This window comes from Aquila chrysaetos, chromosome 9 (assembly GCF_900496995.4).
Source record: "Aquila chrysaetos chrysaetos chromosome 9, bAquChr1.4, whole genome shotgun sequence".
Lineage (NCBI taxonomy): Eukaryota > Metazoa > Chordata > Aves > Accipitriformes > Accipitridae > Aquila > Aquila chrysaetos.
The window spans coordinates 22818566-22838860 of NC_044012.1; the positions used below are offsets into that span (position 1 = coordinate 22818566).

Genomic DNA, 20295 nt, shown 5'->3' on the forward strand with positions numbered 1-20295 from the left:
CTCCCAAAAATCTGTAGTGAAGACACCATGCTTTGGGTGGAAGCATGGCAGAGAGCAGGCAGACTTGGGCACATTCAGCGGCCAGGGAGAACAGCAGGGCTTTGGGCTGGTTACGTGTCCCCTGGGACCTTCCTTCAGCTCAGAGCAGCCAAAGGCAAGGCAAGCAGACTGCTATAATGCTGGGTTATTTTTTGCAGGGGCCAGCTCCAGGCCAGGGCAGAGACAGTCTCAGTGGGGGCATTGCATCTGGGAGAAGGCACAGGTACTAATTGACTTTATTTATTAACAACATGAAGGTAGGGATCACAGGCTGCCCTGCATGCCCGGTGGAGTCCTAAGTAGGTCCCTTGCAGACCACAGAATGCTGAGCATCCCGGTGCTCCAGGGCACCTGGAGAGTCCCCTGGCACTGTAGGGTCCCTCGCAGGGACAGAGAGTGGTCACCAAGGAATAGCTTTACCTTCCCAGTTGAGCAGAGTCCCGCTGTGTTTCTCGGAGAGGATCAGCAGTACAGACAGCAGCCCCCGCACACTCGTGTCCACCGTCAGGTCAGCCTGCAACGGGTGTAAATGAGGAGCAGGACTGAGACACCACTGTCCTTCTCAGCCATCCACCAGCACCCACGCAGCTCATGCACATTGGCAGCAAGGCTCCTTCCACCCAGCCTGAGTAGAGAGCCACAGGAGGTGGGATAAGCCTGTTACGTGGGAGGATGGTTGGGTATCTGCATGCTCACTGATGGCTTGGATGGAGGTGGCTTGGGCTGGGAAGCCAGCTACAGGTTTAACTCAATAGGACACAAAAGAGATCGCCGCTGCAAGCGGGATGCTATGTGCAGCCTTCTCAGAACTCCAGGGTTGCAGCGACCACCCCCACCCCAAAACAAGGATCCTGCAGGATGAGTAGAGACCTCATGGACCCGCAGCTCTTCAAGGAACGGGGCACAGGATGGGGTGGTGCTGCTGCTCCTCCCCTCCCTGCTCTGTCAAATTCAGGTTCCCTGCACATCTCCAGGCTGCCCAAAGCCCTTTCCCCCTGGACAGGCCTCCTGCTCACCCCGGATATGTGCTGATACTATTTCCCAGGCAGCACCCACGTTCTGGAGTGGCCCAGCACAGACGCAGGCAACTTGTAGCCCAAAAGGCAGCTCATTCTCGCATGGATCCCTCCTCCTGGGAGCCATCTCAGCCACCTGAGGCACCCCCTGTGCAAATTTGTAGGCTTGGGTCCCACCCATGGGTTCCCCCCTCAACCTGCTCAGCCAGAACTCACCTCCTGGCTGCCCATATCGGTTTTCACCCAGCCGGGGTGAAGTGCCACGCAGAGGATCCCGGCTTCCCCGTAGGTCAGAGCCTGACACTTGGTGAGCATGTTGAGGGCAGCCTGGGGGAAGAAGGAAGCATCAGCCATGGGCAGTAGAAGGCTCCATATATCAGGCTCCCCACCCATCACTGCCTCATGGCAAGGGAGAAAAAGCAATGCCAAGTCTTCAAGAGATAGTGCGTACCTCCTCTAGGTGGGCAACAGCTGGGCATGGAGATGCCCAGGGAACTTGGACAGTGATCAGCATGGATCAGTCCCTCCATTTCGTGATCTCAGGTGCTTCCCTGAGATCAGGCCTGGTAAGGGGCAGCTCTGACTCCCACCAAGCTCATGAGCACAGGCAGGTCCCCAGTCTCCATACCTTGCTACAGCGGTAGGAGATCACAGGCTTGAAGAAGGACTCGGGAGTTTTCTCAATGGACCCCATGATGGTGGAGATGTTGATGATGGCTGCCTTGCTGCAACTCAGTCCCTTTTCTGTGCTCTCCCGGGCAGCCTTCTTCAACAGGGGCAGGAATGCCTGGGGAGAAGGAACCTTGTGGAATGCCTGTGCCTCGAGCCTGCCCCACTTATGGCAACTGCAACCCAGGCTGCCTATGGCAGGGAGGATGAGGAAGAACAGCAGGAAGCCAAGAGAGCCCAGCTGTTTTGCTGCAGCGGCCCTGCCTGCTCCCAGTTAGCCCAGCACAACACAGGGAGGCTACAGAGGGCTTGGGCTGGGACCGCAGCCCTAGCACTGCCCCCTCCCTCCCACAGCCCCAAGAAACTCTGAGATCTCCATCGTGACCACGGACAGCCTGGGATAGCCTCCAGCTGGGCCAAATTCCCCCTCCACGGTGAGCTCCATCCCCAGAGCTTCATCCATACCTGGGCCATCAGCATTGGCCCCACCGCATTGGTCTTGTATGTCCTTATCATCTCTTCAGCATCTACCGTCTCCAGTGATGCTGTCGGGGTGTAGATGCCAGCATTGTTTATTAGCAGGTTCAAGCCCGTGCCATTCAGCTTCCCCTCCACGATCTTCACTGCATCAGTAATAGCGGAGGGATTTGCAACATCTGCAATGGAAGAGAACAGGGTTTGAGAGCCATGGGGTCCAGCTGGGGGACCAGGGGAGGAGGAGGTTAAGATGCTGAGGAACAGCTATGCAACGCGACCTGTGTGGCCTTCCTTCCATCTGTGGGCACCAGATGGTGCTGTGCAACCAGCTCAGAGCACCCCAGCACCCACCAGTCCCAGCTGATCCCAAAACTGCCTCCTCTGCCATGCACAGGGTGCCCCACTACCAGCAGCTGAAGGATCCTGCCCTGGGGCAGCCCACCGGGCAAAGCCACCCTGGGGACAGCCCCATGCTGTGTCAGGCACCAGCAGCCACAGCCTCCTGTCTGTTGACAAAGTCCCTGCCTGAGCAAGCTCTGGAGAACCCCAGGGGAGGCTTGAGGGGGGGGGGACACGACAGTCCCCACAGGGGATGTGCTGGGACCTGCTGTGGGATGGCTCTGCAAGGTCCTACAGCTCCTGCTCAAGCTCTGGGCCGATCACACAGCTTTTCCACAGGCTGTCTTCCTCCTGGAGCCCTCCTGGTCTCGCCTGGGACTTGGGATCAGCTGCATGGCAGAGCAAGGATGCAGCCACTTGGCTGGGGGAGCTGAGGACCACACAGGATGGATCTCAGGGACCTCCTGGTTCTGTGGCCACGGGGCAAGGAGGTGCGGGGAATGGGCTACTGGGGCTGATACAGGTCTGGAGAAGCTGGGCTTTTGGCAGCAGGACTTGAAGCAGCTCTGAGGAACTGGATCCCCATGTAGACCCTGAAGGGAGGGAAGGAGAAACGGGGTAAGCGCGGCCAGCAGCCACAGATTTACCAGCTCAGAGGCAGAGCACACCTACCCAGCTTCACAAGAACCAGGTTTGGGTGTTTGGATGCCAGATCTCTCAGCTCCTACAAAAAGAGATAGGGAAACAATCAGCACTAGGCAGAGGCGATGCCAAGCATCATCCTGGGGCACTGGCAATGGTCCACCCTGAGGGAAACATTTGCAGATGTTACTCAGTGCTTGTGAATGGCTGCACTGGAGACCTGCCTCGGTTCTCAGGCTTCTTCTGGGCTCCACAAAGCAATGTGCACGTGCTCAGAGCATGACAAGGCCACGACTGCAAGATACTATGGCCACTCTCCCAAAGGGTCTATGTGTACAACCCAGCCAGAGCCACAGCAAAGGATGAGAGCAAAATATTAAGGACCAGCTCCCCCAACAAATGATGCAAACTGGCCGAGGATACAGCCAGAAGTGTCTCCCAGAGGCTGCTGGAAGCGAGGTAGAGGAGGAATGGCTGTGAGTGCCAACATCAGACTTGACGTTTGGGGAAGTCACATCTGGATCCAAATAGACCAATCCCAGGATCCACTCTGCTCTGGACACTAACGTCTCACCTACTCAAGTGAAATGAACCACTTTCCACATTTTTATTGATTATTTTCACCAAACACGGAGGATTCAGAAGCCCTTTCCAAAAAGAAAACTTTCAACTTCAAGGTTCCTAGCAGCTCTTTGCTCTGAGCCTTCTTCAATATAGCAGGTTTTAGACAACAGAAACCAAAACACCACATTCAATGTGTCCAAAATGATTGCTTTTAGAACTAAAAGCCTCTTACAAACAAGCCCACAGAGAATGCTACAGGAGAAATGCAAATTGGTGGCTTCTTGTGAGAGGACCCGTCCTACCAACATGGAGCAGGAGAGCTGCTGGCGCTGGTTGTGGTCCACCTTCAGTTATCTCTGGGCTTCCCCCTGTTCCCACATTCCCCCTGGGCACAGGAAAGGATGGAAAAAATGCATCTAAATGGTTTGCAATAACTAACAGACATTTCTCCTCCCGTTTCGCCCAGCTGCTGGCCTCAACAGCCTCGCACCATCCTGGTGCGAGTCCAGCCTCACCCAGCCCAGCATCTGATCTGGGCACAAAGGGGCAGGAGGAGCAATGTGGCTCCTGGGGTGGCACCAGCCCGGCAGAGGATCACTCTGCCCTCAGTCTCCCGTGGTCATGGACTTCAGCAGCAATACCCTGAAGACACTGCCCTCACACTACCACAGCTGGACAAGGTTTAGAGAAGCATCCCACAGCTGAGAGCGATGTGTGTGGACCATCTTGGGTGGAAACTGGCTCCAGTCCAGCCCCTCAAAAAGTCCTCTGATCTCATCATTGCCCGAGCCCAGCAAAGTTGTGGGGGGGAAGAACGGGGCAAAAATAAGAGACCTGAGCTAGCTTTGACTCAGCCAGCTTGGGCACCAGGAGCAGCAGGAGCTGGGCACCCCTGGGCTGGCGGCAGGGTGGATTCTCACTGCACCAGCATCACTCCTGAGCCAGAATAACGCTGGCAGCGAGCACACGGAATGCGTCTCAAGGACTTCCTAACATGTCATCCCTGCACACGCCGCGCTGACCCCTGCGCACAATCAAGCTGCGAGAAGATGCAGCAAGCAAATCTGCCAGAGCCAGGATCTACCAGAGAGCGACTGTCACCTCGCTGGTATTTCCGTGGGTCACAGTAAGCAGAGGAAAACCAAAACTGGACCTAAGGAAAACTGGGAGTACGGCAATGCTCTGCTCCTATGATCTCCCGCTGAAGCAACACGTGCCAGTCTCTCCCATTTTAGTGAAGTGGAAAGCGGGGGCAGGAGGATCCCACCAGCTAACGAACCCCCAGCTTTTGCAGAGACCGGTAACACGTCGCAGAACTGGCCAGAGCAGCATGGCTGCAATTCATACCAGCATCAGCCGGCGGCAACCACCGAGTCTAACCCCGCTCAGACCCAACTCCTTGGGAGCCGACGCCATGCCCGCAGCACATGGGTAAAGGTTTGGCAGGGGAAGGCTGGCTGGGGCACAGCCAATGCGGCCTCAAATAGCCCGGCAGCACGGTTTTAAGGGCGGCACGGCTTTATTCATCGCCCGAAGCGCCGCGGGACCTTCAGAAGACTTTCATGCCGGGCAGGGCATGGTGCGAACACGAGATCTGCGACCGCAATGCTATTTTCACATCGGTGAAGCGAACCGAGCGCATAACTCGTGGCATCTGCCTGCACCCATGGGTGCTCCCGAGCCCCCCCCCCCCCCCCCGGACTGACCTGGGCCCGCGGCCCCTCGGGGTCCCGGCAGGTCGCAAAGATCCAGGCGGGAGGTCGCGATGCCCCAAGCAGCTGCTTGACCAGCTCCAGCCCGATGCCGCGGTTGGAGCCGGTCAGCAGCACCGTACGCGCCCGCACCGCCGCCATCGCCGCCCTCCCCGGTGACCGGCGGAGCGGGGCGGGCCCGGGCCGGTCCCGCCTCCCCGGCCCCGGGCTGGCCGGGAGGGGGTTGCGCCAACCACCGGAGAGGGCGGGGGGTGTACTTTTATTTTTTTTTTTCTTTCCCATCTAATATTCAGTACAAAGACACCAAGGGCATCCCCATGCCGGGGTCCCCGCCTGCCCCGCGGGGAGGAGGGTCGGCTCCCGGAGCGATGCTTTGGGAGGGAGGGGGAGGGCTAAAGGGGACCCCCATCTCTTCCCAAGGCTGGGATGCAGGGGAGAAGGCTTACAGCATTTCTGGGGTGGTGTCTTCAGCACAGCAATGCTATTTTTTCCCCTAGATAGGGGCTGGGATGGGGACAGAAGGGGGGACACAACCCTAAATCCCAGCATTGACCCAATTTATCTGGGAGGTACCAAATCCTTCACAGCTGTTTTTATTGCCTGCCCAGAAATGCACCTGATTTGGCTCTTTCTGTGACGATCAGATGCAATAAATTGGGTAAGTAGGCTGTGGTGTGGGGGGATGGATGGATGGATGGATGGATGGATGGATGGATGGATGGATGGATGGATGGATGGATGGATGGATGGATGGATGGATGGATGGATGGATGGATGGATGGATGGATGGATGGGTGGGTGGATGGATGGGTGGGTGGGTGTTTCTTGTTGTTGATGGGTGTCAGGTACCTGGTTCAAAGCTGGACCAAAGGTGTGGACAGGAGTAAAGCAAGAAAAAGGTTTGGTGGCATCTAGGGATGGGAAAATGGGGCATGAGGGGAAAGGGAAAACAGAAAATAGACCATCAGTGTCAGCTGGAGGACTGTGTCTGGAGGGGACCTGCAAGTACCAGCTCTGCTGCCAGCCTGGAGGTGGGTGTCAATGTTTTATTTTCAGCTGTTACATGGAAAACCAGATGTGCAAATGACATTAAAATCCCATTATGGTGAGCACATAACCAGGAGCTCAACAGTGAAGTAATGACTGAGCAACTCTGATTTATATAAGCATCATTATTTTTGTTGCTTATTTTCATCCTTGTTTGACAAACACTAGACAAAACACCTCTGATACCAATAAATACATCAGAAAATAAATAATGATATCAATCTGGTGATAGCATCGGGTGATTTGTGCTACCTTTATCTTGCTGTGCCGTAGCTCAACTACACAGCTGAGCCTCTGCTCCCTAGTTTGCCTTGGGATATAAAAATGCTTTGAGAACCTTTTGGTGTTGAACAGTGATACAGGAAATGGAATTTACTAGGAATAAATCTTTGATTATGCCAATAAATGCTAAGAAGCAGAAACCCTCCTTATAGCATATATTTGAATTAAAGGACCCATTCTCCTTTTCCTGCCATGTTCTGTGTTCAGGCCATCAGTTAGGTGACTTGTCACCAGAAGTACTGCTCCATCTGTTGCAAAGATTGGTGGATACGTACCTGTCCTGGTTTTGGTTGGGATAGAGTTAATTTTCTTCCTAGTAACTGGTACAATGTTGTGTTTTGGATTTAGCTTCTCATGCCCAGCCAGCAAGAAGGCTGGAGGGGCACAAGAAGTTGGGAGGGGACACAGCCAGGACAGCTGACCCAAACTGGCCAAAGGGGTATTCCATACCATGTGATGTAATGTCCAGTATATAAACCGGGGGGAGTTGGCCTGGGGGGGGTGGATCGCTGCTTGGGAACTAACTGGGCATCGGTCGGCAAGTGGTGAGCAATTGCATTGTGCATTACTTGTTTTGTATATTCTAATTATTATTATTATTGTAGTAGTATCATTATTATTATTTCATTCCTTTCTGTTCTCTTAAACTGTTCTTATCTCAACCCACGAGTTTTACTTTTTTTCCCCAAGTCTCTCCCCCATCCCACTGTGGGGGGGAATGAGTGAGTGGTAACAAATGAGGACAGAGGGGTACAAACAAACAGTCGTGGTGAACCACGCTGAGGAATGGGGGGTTTGGCCACCTATTCCACACAGATCCTGCACACTGCAGGCAAACTACATTAACCAACTCTTCCTAGGTGCTCACTTCAAAAAGCCCTGGAAACGGCAATCCCTTGTGATCTGCTGTGTAGAAACAATTAATGTGCAGCCACAGCTGAGGTCAGTGGGAGCCTATTCTGAATACAAATGTGAACCGTCTAAAAAGACAAGCTCTAAGCATCTGTAGTTGGATACTTCCCAATACGGACATTGCTTGACCCACTTTTAGACTTCACTTCCCCATGTCCAAAATAGGGGATTATCGATTTTTTGGAAAACCTTGTTAGTTAAATATTGTGAGGCTTCCAGAAGGTAATAAAGAGAAATGCAACAACAAAAAAAAGCTTACCAAAGTGCTTTAGGTTCTCTAAAACAGGCCTTGGTAACTTCCTGCTGCCTGGTAAAGTCTGATCCTGATCTTACTGAATTTTGGAGCACTTGAGTGTATAAATATGAGCATGTTCCACCTGCCCTCAGCCCCCACCTAACCTTGGTGGGCACTCTCTAAAACCTGTCCATGCAGCAGCATGGTCCACCTGACCCTCCCAACTAACATCCTGTCCTGCTGCATCCCTCAGAAACAGGACATGAAGCTGAGATGTTCCCTATGGAGGAACAAGTCCCACTGCAGGCTTAAGAATTTTTCGTGTGTCTTATACTGGTGTGTTTCTTAGGGTGTTAGTCAAATGTCCAGGTTTTACCAGTTGAGAGGCTGGGCCTTCATCACAGAGCAGCTGCTGGGGGCTTGTAGGTAACACAGTTTTAGGAGGAAGGTTGTATATTTTGGCTTTAACAAAGAAGAGGGGCTGGAAAGAACTTGTTGGGTTTTTTTTTTCCCCAGCACTGTTTCCACCCATCAGGTGATATAGTGCTCTTTTTAGCCCTGCCTCCTTCTCTCACTCCAACACATGGATGTCAAACCAAGCCACTCACAAGCTGGTCATTTAGCCTGTGCCTTAGTGTTTCTGAGATGGGGCATATCTCCACGTCATGTATGACAGCCCATTCTCAGACATTGCTGTTAGCAAATATAATAGTGGGAGTGCAAATCTGTGCTGCTTGGTGGTTCTGAGGTCCCTCTTCAGGGCATCATGCCGAAGAAGGAAGGATAACCCAGCCCACCGCCCCCAGAGGGTTTCAGAAGTGAGGCCAGTGGGGATCTGTGGTGTCCCCATGTGTCCCAACAATGTGGCTCTGTCCCTGAGGTCAACTGCTAGTGCTGCCAGCACTGCTGCACACAGGTAGCTGAGCTATCTTGACTGCTCTCAGGAGAGGAATATCCCCAGAAAAGTGCTTCTGAACCCAGTCCGAGGCCCCTAGCTGACACTGGGTCCAAATACTGTGGCCCAAGTGAGGTTGTGTGGAAAGTCTGAGCATTTTAAATCCTCTTCTGGGAGATTTACTTGGAAAAAAATCCCCTTTGCTGAGGTCTCTGCACAGGTTCAAGGCTCTGCAGTTGCAGTGGACTCTCCTGTTATCCTCGATACCACTCGTCTCTGGACCTGATGGCAGCTGTGTCCAGGAGACTTCTCAGGCTGCATGGGGGAACTCCTGCAAGGAACATGGTGGTGTGGCCTCTGCAAGCCTAGGGCAGAGTTGAAAGGACCCAAACCACCTTTGGTTTTGTTTCTCCTTCCTTGCAATGAGAAGTCAGTTCCTGTGAAACCAGTGTGCAGTGACGTAGCCAGAGCTTGTTGCACACCTCTTAGCATTAGAGAGATGCTAATAGACAGAGACTTTGCAGGGAAGCCCCTCTCTCTGTGCTTTCTCCATGTACCTTTCCTGACAGTCCTAAAATGGGACCAGTACAGTCCAGTACTTTACAAGAATTCCATGGTCATTGAGTCAGTGCCTGTCTTTGGGCAACTGAATCAAGCTCACGGGCTCTGAAACTCAATCCAAATCGATTGTGCTCCATCTACACTCGGACTATGAAAAGTACATTGGTCAACATTTTTTAAACTGTCAGGTCAGAAGGGGAAGCAAAGGGCTTGTTTGTTTCTCCTTCTCTCATCCCACTGCCTGATCAGCAGTGCGGTGGGGCTTGAGCAGGCTTCCACCACCAGCTCAGCTGTGATGGGGATGGCTTTTCTGGGCAGGAGGTGGCTGTGCCCCTCCACCCTGCTCGAGTGTGCTCTCTGCCACAAGTAGAGGGTCCCCCCATCCTGCTCTACCCACTTGTGCCTGGGTCTGGTGCAGGAATGCGGGGAGTGAAGGTGTTTTCTGTACTTTGTGCCTCCTCAGCATTGTGTTTGACTCCCGTCAGCACTTATCATCCAGCCCCCACCTTCCATCTAAGCCTCTGTGCCTGCTATTTCCAATGAGCTGGTTTGAGCTCTTCAGAAATGCTTTGCTTAGAGGAAACCCCTGACTCAGAGGCTTTGGTGGGATTCTCTGGAGCTACTGAACCAGAGAACCCACCATGAGCTTGGAAAAGGAACAAAGTCTTTATTCCCTGCCTGAAGTAGCCACAAGTGGCATATGGTTCCCCACAAATTGATCTGGATCTTAAGAAACCCAGCAGTTCCTGTAGCTGTCCTCTGCACTGGGCAGGGGCTGCTTGGAAACCTGCCTCAGCTTTGGTTTCTTCTCATGTTAAGACACAGTTTGCTATGCCAGAGTCCCGAGTGCTTTGCATCTTTCCCTGCTGCCAGACGTTTGGGTTCCTGGGCTCAAATCCAGCTCTGATATAATGCAGGTGTAACGTGGATCGGTCTGCTGGGAAAACAGCAAAGCTATGAAAAAGGGCCATAAGAAGCCTTACTTGGGACTTCCTCACCTCGCTTGGGAGCTGCATTTAAGCTCAGGCTCTCACCCTCAGTGTCTGCATGATCCCCTTCACAAGGGGGTGTCACTAGTCCTCTTCAGCAAAAAAGAAAATGAGTCACAGAGGGTGAACATGACCCGCCCAGCTTCAAACAGTTACAGGGCTTGGTAGGTCTCACCCCACCCCTTGATTAGCAGTTCATTCATTCACTATCTATTGATTCTTCAGCAAGTGACTAATATGCGATGACATGGCCCAAAACAGCCCTGAATACATCATGGAGCAAGTAGGCTTGATAAATAGTAACACGTTTATTCTTACTTACATGGTAGATCAAATGTACTGAAGATAATTGTGCCATGCACCCACTCCCTTGGCTAGCAAAGAAAAGCATGTCTCTCCATACTTCTGTAAGCAGCACTGTCATTGCTCTTTGTGCAAACATCTAGGTGAGCATGAGCACACCTGAGCTTTTGGCAACTGATAGCAGAGGAGGTATGACCGCCTCTTAGAAAACTGGCTCTGAGTCTTCCTAGTGTGGCGAGATAGAAAGCATCCATACATGAAATACAGCTATCTGAGGGGTTATGGGAGAGGAGTGCTCAGCTTAAGGTGTAGACCATGCAAGAACGTTTCAGAGCAAAGGAATCCCTTCTTAGGAGCTGGTTTGAGGTCCCTTCCAGAGGCTTGGGGACAGCAGCAGCACTTGTGAAGAAGCTGGGTTGCGAGCCAGGCAAGGCTGGTTGCTTTTTCGTCTGCCTCTTCACACCAGGTTGGACTCTGACTCCTGGAGAAGCAGCACTTGGTTAAACTGTAATGATCACCAGTGCAGCATGGGGCCCCAGAGCAAAGTCAACATTATAAAGTTATGACTCCAAAACAGAGGAAGGCTACAAAAATGTGGTGACACAGCAAAAATAGGAGATTTAAAAGGTTAATTTTTTTGTTTCTGATGCTCTCTGGTTCTGAGGCACTGTGGAGGTTTCTAACAGACTGTGGGTGACGGCCTCATCCTCCGCCTAGAAGAAGAAAACCGTGGGAGTCTGGAGGGGCAGAGCTCGCGTGCAAATGGCATATATCGGCAAGTATAGTTGTGGTCTGTGGTCATTAAAAAGTAAGAAAATAGAAAAGGCTATTGAAATGACCCATTGGAGCCAGAAAGCCAGTCCTGTGATCTGGGAGGTGTGTTGACGTGGGGACAATTGTCAGGGTCCTCAGTCTGAGACAGACAGCTGGAAGACCCAAAGCTTTGTACAGTTGATAAGTGGTAGGAATTTGCAAGGCAAAAGAAGTCTCTCAACCCAATGTGGAGAATCAGAGAAGCAGAAGGAGGTCTGACTGGCCTCAGGAAAGAAAATGGAAAGTAAAAAGAAATGGGTAGAGCTTAAGGAGAGGCTGAGACTTGGCAGGGTCCAGGAAGGGGGAAGATCTGTGATCAGGTCCCAAATACAAGCTGCAAATGCACGGGAGAAAAGGAGCAGATTGCTGCTATTGTGTTCCTGCAGAGGAATATTTCACCTAGAAGCTGGACAGCACAGTACTAAATGGCCATCGAAGCAACAGCAGTTCATGGGATGCTGGTGCAGAAAGTACCATGGGACCACAAAAAGGGCCATTGCCACAAAAGAAAAGCTACAGGCAGTAGAAGGGAGAAGGGTAAAACCCCAGCCTTGGTTGCCATGAGGTTGTCCAAGTGAATGAAATGTGTGAGTGCTTAATGTGCTGATATTGTACCTGTATGCAAAGTCTTATGAGGAACAGCAGAGGAACTAAACAAATATGTTAGCAGGGAACATTTTCCACAGGGTCCAGAAGGGGAAACATTGACTATGGCCTGCCAACTAAGATGATTTTTCATTTGTCATGCCAGAAAGCGCAGTGTGTTTGTGTGCATTTCTGTCACGTGCTCTGGGCTTTATCTCAGGATTTACACCGAGCAAACAAAATGGTACATTTTACTCCAAGGATGTGAAAGCAAATGCATATCTGCTTGCTATGGGAGCAGAGGAAGGCTGGGGCTGTCGCCAGCCTGCATGTTCCAGGGTACAGGGGGAATCACAAAGTCCCTTAGAGCTGGAGAGAGACGTGTGTGCCAGATCCTGCTGGCAGAGCATGAGTATCGAAGGGATTTAGTATCTCACGCTGAGATGCTGTGATGGGATGTGCAAAATTCAGTTCTCTCTCTGACAGGTACATGGTGATGGTATTTCAACACCACCACAGCAGAAACTGCAAATTTCTGTGTTAAGAGCCTAGCAAAAACAAATCAGAGAAGTTTTCCCCTGTGATTTGTGGCCTGTCTCTACTTGCAGAAAATGTCCTTAAAAAACTGCTATTTGGTAAATATGCCTTTTGGAAAAGGAACATGCTTTATATACATTCAATGCATTTTTAACATATCTGGGAAAGAACTGATTGCTATCAATGAGAATATTTCTCAAAGACATGATGTCCAGATCTAGGTGTGGTCTGTGCTGATTTGACAAAAACCACTCACCTGTCCTGTGCGGGATTCATATGTACTGTGGTTGCTGGAGCCATGGCCTGGGGGAGAGCCTGGTGAAGGCAGGTAGGGATGGAAGGCTCGATCCCTCGTGCAGCTGGACCATGCCACGTGGAGACGCAGAAGAGACAGTGGATGCTGCCACTGTAATAGGGCTTTGTCCCTTCTTTGAGTGGGGCTGGTGGCAGCATCCTCCCCTCCGTTGCAACTAGAGGCAGCCAGAGCATGGGTCAGGTCCGTGATTGAGCCCTCGAGTCAGCTGCCCAAATATGAGATGGGGAGGTGAGTGAGGCAGGGCAGGACTGCCTGTTTTGGTGGCACTGTGGTGACCATGCGACTGGCCTGAGGTGCAGATGGATCCCTGGGACCAAACGTTGGCACGTCCATACTTTAAAGTAGGTTTTTTGGAGGGAGAAGGTGAATGCAGCGGCGATATGAGGGTGAGGGTGCTGCAGTCTCGGAGCAGGACCAAGTCAGAAGCAAGTGTAGGAATGAGGGGATGGCAGAGCTGGACCATCAAATGGGCATTCTTACTGCAGCCCCAAGCTGCATCCCCTCGACGGGGATGGGGAGGGTGCCGTGGGCAGGCTCATCCCAGGTCTGTGGGGAGGACCTTGCTGCCTCGCGGCATATGCCAGCTGAGCCTCAGAAAACAGACAGGAGCGAAGAGGAGGAAACTAGCTGCTGCTGGAGCACGAGGGCTCATTTGGCACTGCAGCTGGGAGGAAGCAGCTCTGGTTAACGCTACTGCCAAGGCATCCCGGGGGAGAAGGTGACACGTCAGCAGCGTCAGTGTCTCCATTACTGCCAAGGAGCCTGTGCAATGGCTCTGGGACTCAGCGCTTGAAAGCGAGGGGTTGGCAAGAGGTTTCTGGGGATGTGTTTTCACTTGCAGTGGAGTGGGAACACATGATGTGCACGCACACCAGTCCCAGCCCTGCAAACCTGGAATGCCTCACTTGAGGTACTGAGTAGCACCAGGCTTCAGTGGTGATAGCACAGAACTGTCAGTGCCCCATGCCTATGGGCAGTGTGGAGAATGGGGCTTTGACCAAAGCATTTCTCTTTGCAGAAGAACATCCTGGGCACCCAAGTCATCCATGGCTCTGGGCAGAGAGACCACTTAACTTCAGACTGCACCCCAAGGGATGGAGTTCATGACCAACAGAGATGTGATGTGCAAGCTGTGTAGGGTCCAATTCATTCTGCCAGTAGACCATGCTGGGCTTGCTCCAGTCCACAGGTCTCTCACAGGACAATCAGTGAATGGGCAGTGGCTTGGAAGAGGCAAGAGCAAGGCGGAGAACATCTGCTCATGGACATCTGAGGCACAATCTGGTACGATGTGGAAAGCCCATCTAGCCCACAGGACGCTTGTGAAGCTGTAAAGCCCACCTAAGCCATGGGGCATCCTGCATCCCTCCCACATGCTGTTCCCTCCTCACCCACAACAGCCTCTCCTGGCCAGGCTGGCTGGTACCTCCTGGATTATGGGGCCAGATTTCCTAAGGTTAGCGGAGTTTGCCTGAAAAAGCCAACTGACTTTTGCCCTTTGGTAACAAGGGCTGGCTCCCAGCCAGGACCTATGTCGTAGACTTTGAAGAGATGGAGAGGTTGTACCTGGAGCCAAGCCTTTGTGCGAGCCCTGAGTGGGTGGGGTGGCTGTGGAACATGCTATAAAGAAGCATTAAGGAGCTGAGCAAACAATGCAAGCTGAAGCAGAGGAAGGAGAAGCAATATGGGAGAGCTTCATGTCCGCTCCCTTCTGGTGACTGGGGCCAACCGGGGAATTGGCCTGGAGCTTGTGCGGCAGTTCCTGGGGATGCCAAGCCCACCCGCATGGGTCTTTGCAGCTTGTCGGGACCCCAAGGGACAGCGAGTGCAGGTGAGGCTGGGCTGGGACGCAGTGGGTTGTGCTGGGGGACAAAGGGACAGGGCAGCAGGTCGGAGCACAGGGGGCTGCAGCCGGGCACCCCAAGTCCTGCAGGACAGGGCAGCCATGTTGGGACACCCCTGAGATGAGCTGTTCATGGGATGTGTAGAGGGCACAGGGCTCCTCTGGGACAAAAGTGGCAACTTGCTGCTTCCCATCTACTCAAGGGCTTGAGGCAAAGGGCTTGTGTCTGCCACGGCAGGGTGGGATGTGAAGCAGTGGCACGTGGTGCATGCAAGAGGCACGGAGCCCCATCCATCGGGAGCAGGGCAGCCGGAGCAGGGTGCTGGGCATGAGGTGGTGCAGGACAGAGACAAAGTGACACGGGCTTTGCCTGGGAAAGGCTGAGCCTCTGTGCAGCCAGTCCAGCCTCGCCGTGCCCACACAGTCCCCTCTCTTGCAGGAGTTACAGAATTTGGCCTCCAAGCACCCCAACCTGGTCATCATCCCACTCGGTAGGTGCCCTGAGGTGGGGAGTCCCTTGCCCTGGTTCGCCTGGAGAGTGCCCGGGCGCTGCGCACACCCAGGGAGCCCTGTGCCATGAGGGAGCTGTGCCGACGGGACACTGGGCACTGCCATCCCTCCTGCCCATGGCCAGCCCCGAGGCCACGTCCCTGGGGGGACACAAGGGCCTCCAAGTCACCACAGGGGTGTGGGCACTGACCTGCCCTTTGTTGGCTCTGCAGAAGTCACTGACCCCGCCAGCATCAAGGCAGCTGCAGCCAGAGTTGGGGAGCACCTGGGGGGCTCAGGGCTGAACCTCCTCATCAACAACGCTGGAATTGCAAAGGCGAGCTCACTTGATAACGAGACGCTGGAGAACATGACCCAGATTTACACCACCAACACAGTTGGGCCCCTGTTGCTGGGCCAGGTGAGACCATCAACCCTGGAACTGCAGCGCAGCTCTGGGGAGCATCTCTTCCCGTGGCCCTGGCTTCCTGAGCTGGGTCGTCCCGGGGGGCACGAAGGGCTGCTGGGAGAGGGTCCTGGCTCCGCTCCAGTGCTGATGGACTCTCACTCAACAAGAAGCTCATGGAGCTGTGAGCTGGAGCTCAGGACCTGGAGCCTGGGGGGCTGGGGCAGCGCGAAGAGGAGGGAAGATGCTCCGGTGCTGGCGCCAATGTTGCCTGCTGGGGAAGGAGCTGGCCCTTGTCCCTGTGCCACCTCTGTGCATGGCCCTATCTCCTCTCTTCTCACAGGCGTTCCTGCCCTTGCTGAAGAAGGCTGCCCAGGGGAGCCCGGGCTCAGCACTGAACTGCAGCAAGGCAGCCATCATCAACATGTCCAGCTCTGCAGGCTCCATTGAGGAAGTCTTTTTATGGAATTATGGACAAGTTGTCTCATACCGCTGCAGCAAGGTATTGCCACACTGCACCAGGTGTAAGCCCAGACACTTTCCTCTCCAAATGATCTCGCATGCCTTCCAACCTCCCCCTCAGTCCCTGCACCTCTCTGCACTGTGACTGTGCTCCCGTCAGTCACTGGGTCCCTCCCAGGAACATTCCTGTGCCTGGCCCTGGGTCCCACCTCAGAGGGATGTGCTGGGATGGGCCCTCGGCTGGGCTGGGCGTCTGCATGGGGATAGTGCAGCAGCACTATGTGCCCTGGGGAACTGGCTCCACCCGCCCTTCCCTGCCCCAGCCGCGGGGTCCGGACATGTCCCCTTGCAGCCACCCTTTCCCTCCCACCACCATCCCTGCCGCATTTCCCCACAGGCTGCTCTGAACATGCTGACCAAGTGCCAGTCCCTGGGGTACCGGGAGCATGGCATCCTCTGCGCTGCTCTCCACCCTGGCTGGGTGCAAACCAACATGGGGGGCTCAGGATCACAAAAGGTAAGAGAGCTTTTTGGTCTGGAAGAACTTTTTATTTGCGAATGCAGAGCTTGCTGTGGATTGAACAGTCCCAGACATGCTGGGCTCTGGGGGAATTCTTTGGCAGATACCCTGAGCTGGAGGTGTATGAGGGAAGGAGAGACGGGGAACTCTTCTTGCCCTATGCTGGCCTCTCCTCACTCACTCCAGAGAACCCCAAGCCCTGAGCAATGATCTACTCCAGGGCAGACCTTAGCCAGGTCTTTGACACGTGGCTGTGTTTCTCCTTGTGCCCCTGCAGCCCCCTGTGAGAGTGGATGAGAGCGTGCGAGGGATGCTGAAGGTGCTCTCCTCCCTCTCCGAGAAGGAGACTGGGACCTTCCTGGACTGGGAGGGGAAGGTTGTGCCCTGGTGAGATGTCAGCCCAGGATCCTGACAGCAGGTCCCTTTGCTGCTGCACCAAGTTGTGCCTGTGTCTTAATAAATTTGTGTGTAAACAATAAGTAGCACTGTTTGAGCCTTTCTCTTGGTCTCCCTTTAACTATCACTGTGAGAGTCTTTACTAGTGCTTTGAGTCAACTTCTTAGAATTATTTCTCAATATAATTGAGCTAAGCTGGTCTGAATGTCTGATGTCCTTTGACTGGGGGTCTGGCCATCATCCTGGTAGGGCTTTGTCCCTGGGCACAGAGGGACTCATCCCACAGCTCTCCCTTTGAATGGCAGCACAACCTTCTGATGCATCAGTCGCTGCTCCCAGTGAACCCTTCCTTGTTTGTAAGAACAAGGGCCAGCAGAGCACAGCTCCTCCTTGGCTCCTCTATCACATGTGTCAGGAAGTTATCACCAATGCCCTCTGGGAACCTCCTGGGTTGCTTATGTCCTGCTGCGTTGTCCCTCCAGCAGATATCAGGGTGGTTAAAATACCCCATGAAGACCAGGACCTGCAAACATGAGGCTACTTCTAGCTGTCTGTAGAAGGCCTCATGCACTTGTTCCTCCTGATCAGGCAGCCTACAGCAGACACCCACTACAATGATACCCATCCCAGTCTTTTCCTTAATCCTGACCCATAAGCTCCCAGTTGGCTCATCACTCATCCCCAGGCAGAGCTACATGCATTCCTGCTGCTCTCTCACATAAAGGGAAAACCCATAAAGACCCCCACCAGTGTCCCAGGACTGAGGATGCTGCTGTGTGCATCTATCTCTGAGCCTTGTCCTTATCCCAGGAGCCGGAACACCGCTGTGTGCACAGCCCCCACGCCAGCAACGGTGGCACAGCCTCTCCAGCTGGGACCAATGAGCTGAACAGTTCATCTGGAGTGCACAAGGTGAGCCCCTGTCTGGGACCACCCCCCCATGGCTCTCAATGCCCCCCCATTCTCCCTGGGGACTGGGCTGTGAGGTGGGGATAGCACTCCACACCACCCACCACACCACCCTTCCCTCTCGTAGGGCAAAATCTGGCAGAATCTGCGGGGGTTAACGGGGAGTCAGAGAGGTCTTGCAGCCCCTCTGTGACATGATCTGGGGTCACAGTGTGACATTGCATGCCAGGATGGTGCTGGAGACCCTTTGGTGAAGCCAAAGAAGGAGGTGGAGATCGTGGAGGAGACGTTTCCTTCTCACCCTCCTGCTACAGGAGTTAACCCAGACGGACGAGGGGACAAAGATGGAAAACCTGTGGCCGGATGCATTTCCAACACTCAAGAATCTCACCTCCAGTGGTGAGGCTTGCAGAAGTTATTTTCTGAATGTTATAGACAGTATTAACTATGAAAGTAGCTGTAGAAACACAGGGGCTTTTGGGGGAAGACTGGACATGGCTGATGGGTACAACAAGAGCCCTGTCTGATCATCCCTCCCTGGCTTAGGGATCATTTTGGCAGCCAGGATTCCCAGGTCCTCTTCCTGAGGACCTTCCTCTGCCCTTGCCTTGCTGCCCACTCCCCAGGTCAAAGCCCCTGGCACCAAGGGTTGCTTCCTGCCTTGCAAAGGGGATTGCCCACACGGAGCTCCCAGCCACAGTGGCCATGCAGAGTCGATGAGCACAGAGGGCTGACAGTGGTCCCTGCAGGGGAGATACATGGGGTCCCCTGAGCCTCCGAGCCCTCTGTGGACACTACACCATCCTCTCGCTGGTGTGTACATCTATTCTACATCTCCTGTCTTGTGGAGCACCTTACATGTTTTCAATTGGGGTGGCAATACATTTAATCTCACTCATCATCTCCTTGGGTAAGAGTGTGCTGAAGGGTTGTGAGCTTGCTAACTTGGAGCATGACACATCTTTCGCTTGCTTTCCAGAGATCCTTATGATTTGGGACAGCGTGTCGGAATGCATTAGACAGCACTTGGCACAGGATAGGGTGGGTCTTGCATCCTCTTCCTCCCCTTGTGAAACCCTGAGGGCTTGCCTTGTCCGGACAATGCTGTGCCACCAAGTGCCATCACTTCCCCACTCTGAAAGCAGAAGCAGTCGCCTGGTAGGACACTGCTGTCAACAAACATGGCACAGACCAGCTTCTCTGGCACCTGTGATAAAAATGAAAGTCCAGATGAAGTAGAAGAAAGTGTTAAGCACTTTCTGGGTCTTCTCTCATCTCCAGTGCCAGAATGGGAAGACCATACCCTGGTGCCTCTTTAAGGGTTTGTTGGAAACCCTTCCCATTTTATCTAGGGGAGGGATGTCAGCTCTGTTGTCACTTTTCCCAAAAGCTTTCTTCTGCAGAGCAGAGGAGAAAGAGCAAAAAAGACCTGGAGTACATGCTTTCTCTCCAAAGCTTCCTCAGTGTCCCATCCTGGCCTTTGTAGGCTCAGGGTGGGCAATGCACAAGGCAGCATCCCCATGCTCTGGCAGTCATTGGATACTTATGATTGTTCCTTCTTTTTACCTCCACTGTTCTCAGGGTGTCCGACCGTTAGGAATCGGGACATTCTATGTTCTTAAAGACTACATGCACACTGTGAACAGCGAGGTTTCGATTGTTCGGAGACCCATGTTTCATATGTCCAAGGTGGTTGCAGATGAATGTAACCTCAGCTACGCTGAAGAAGATGTTCCTGGTAAGAAGATGGATTAGAACATTTGCCTGCCCTTGCACCACCCTTGAGGCGTATGCTAACCACTGTTAAGGCGTGACTGAATGCCTAAAGGTGTCCTGAGAACAGCCTCAGCTTGTTCAAGCTGAACAGGCCACCAAAGAGCAATTTCTTGGAAAGACCCATTGGGTGTCCTTTTTTCATGATATGCCTTCAGCTGGAGGATGTCTTCTTTAATTGCTTTCACGCTTGGCTCCATATCATTCATGGTTAGGAATGTTAGGACTACTGCTTTCAGACTAATTTATTGGATCTGATATTTCTGATGAAACTGAGATAAAGCTCATGGTCTGCCTTTATGGTGCTGCCTATCTACTTGTAAGGGAAACGGCCGGAGTTCCTACTGGCTCATGGTCTGCCTTTATGGTGCTGCCTATCTACTTGTAAGGGAAACGGCCGGAGTTCCTACTGGCTCTTACAGGCTCCTTCTAGAGCAAAGTGGGTACAAGTCACTTGTAGACACACCAGAACCAAAGATGAGGACAAGAGTTTGTGGAAGGACTCATGGATGGCCAGATCTGCCATGGCTTCTGCTCAATGCGGCTGCAGTGTGACATGGATGA

The 20295-nt window shown here is 53.1% G+C and overlaps 2 protein-coding genes across 3 annotated transcripts; one reads left to right on the forward strand and one right to left on the reverse strand.

Moving 5' to 3' along the window:
* Positions 1-263: 263 nt before the first annotated feature.
* On the reverse strand, positions 264-5632 carry LOC115345730 (C-factor-like). The gene is made up of 6 exons (XM_030025034.2): positions 5453-5632; positions 3213-3264; positions 2190-2380; positions 1684-1842; positions 1272-1382; positions 264-553 (listed from the first exon to the last, which is right to left on the reverse strand). The coding sequence occupies exons 1-6, from the start codon at positions 5597-5599 to the stop codon at positions 440-442; spliced, it is 774 nt and encodes a 257-aa protein (XP_029880894.1). The 5' UTR covers positions 5600-5632; the 3' UTR covers positions 264-439.
* A 107-nt stretch (positions 5633-5739) lies between these two features.
* On the forward strand, positions 5740-19154 carry LOC115345727 (C-factor-like). Of its 2 annotated transcripts, XM_041126034.1 has the most exons (9): positions 5740-6116; positions 13952-14764; positions 15216-15267; positions 15499-15686; positions 16015-16173; positions 16531-16650; positions 17860-17961; positions 18188-18357; positions 18938-19154. In XM_041126034.1, coding segments are annotated over exons 2-9 (939 nt in total). In that variant the 5' UTR covers positions 5740-6116; positions 13952-14617; the 3' UTR covers positions 18939-19154. The 2 variants fall into 2 exon arrangements, with proteins under 2 accessions (XP_040981968.1, XP_029880889.1); XM_030025029.2 differs by lacking the exons at positions 17860-17961; positions 18188-18357; positions 18938-19154 and adding an exon at positions 16931-17132 and having other exon boundaries at positions 5744-6116.
* The last annotated feature ends 1141 nt before the right edge of the window (positions 19155-20295 follow it).

Excerpts from the sequence above, each read along its gene's own strand:
- LOC115345730 (XM_030025034.2), bottom strand. The coding sequence starts at position 5,599 with ATGGCGGCGGTGCGGGCGCGTACGGTGCTGCTGACCGGCTCCAACCGC. Across the intron at positions 3,265-5,452 it reads CCGAGGGGCCGCGGGCCCAG|GAGCTGAGAGATCTGGCATC; the intron begins GTCAGTCCGGGG and ends CTCTTTTTGTAG. Across the intron at positions 1,843-2,189 it reads GGCCAATGCTGATGGCCCAG|GCATTCCTGCCCCTGTTGAA; the intron begins GTATGGATGAAG and ends CCTTCTCCCCAG.
- LOC115345727 (XM_041126034.1), top strand. The coding sequence starts at position 14,618 with ATGGGAGAGCTTCATGTCCGCTCCCTTCTGGTGACTGGGGCCAACCGG. Across the intron at positions 15,268-15,498 it reads CCTGGTCATCATCCCACTCG|AAGTCACTGACCCCGCCAGC; the intron begins GTAGGTGCCCTG and ends TTGGCTCTGCAG. Across the intron at positions 16,651-17,859 it reads GGGGCTCAGGATCACAAAAG|GAGCCGGAACACCGCTGTGT; the intron begins GTAAGAGAGCTT and ends TCCTTATCCCAG.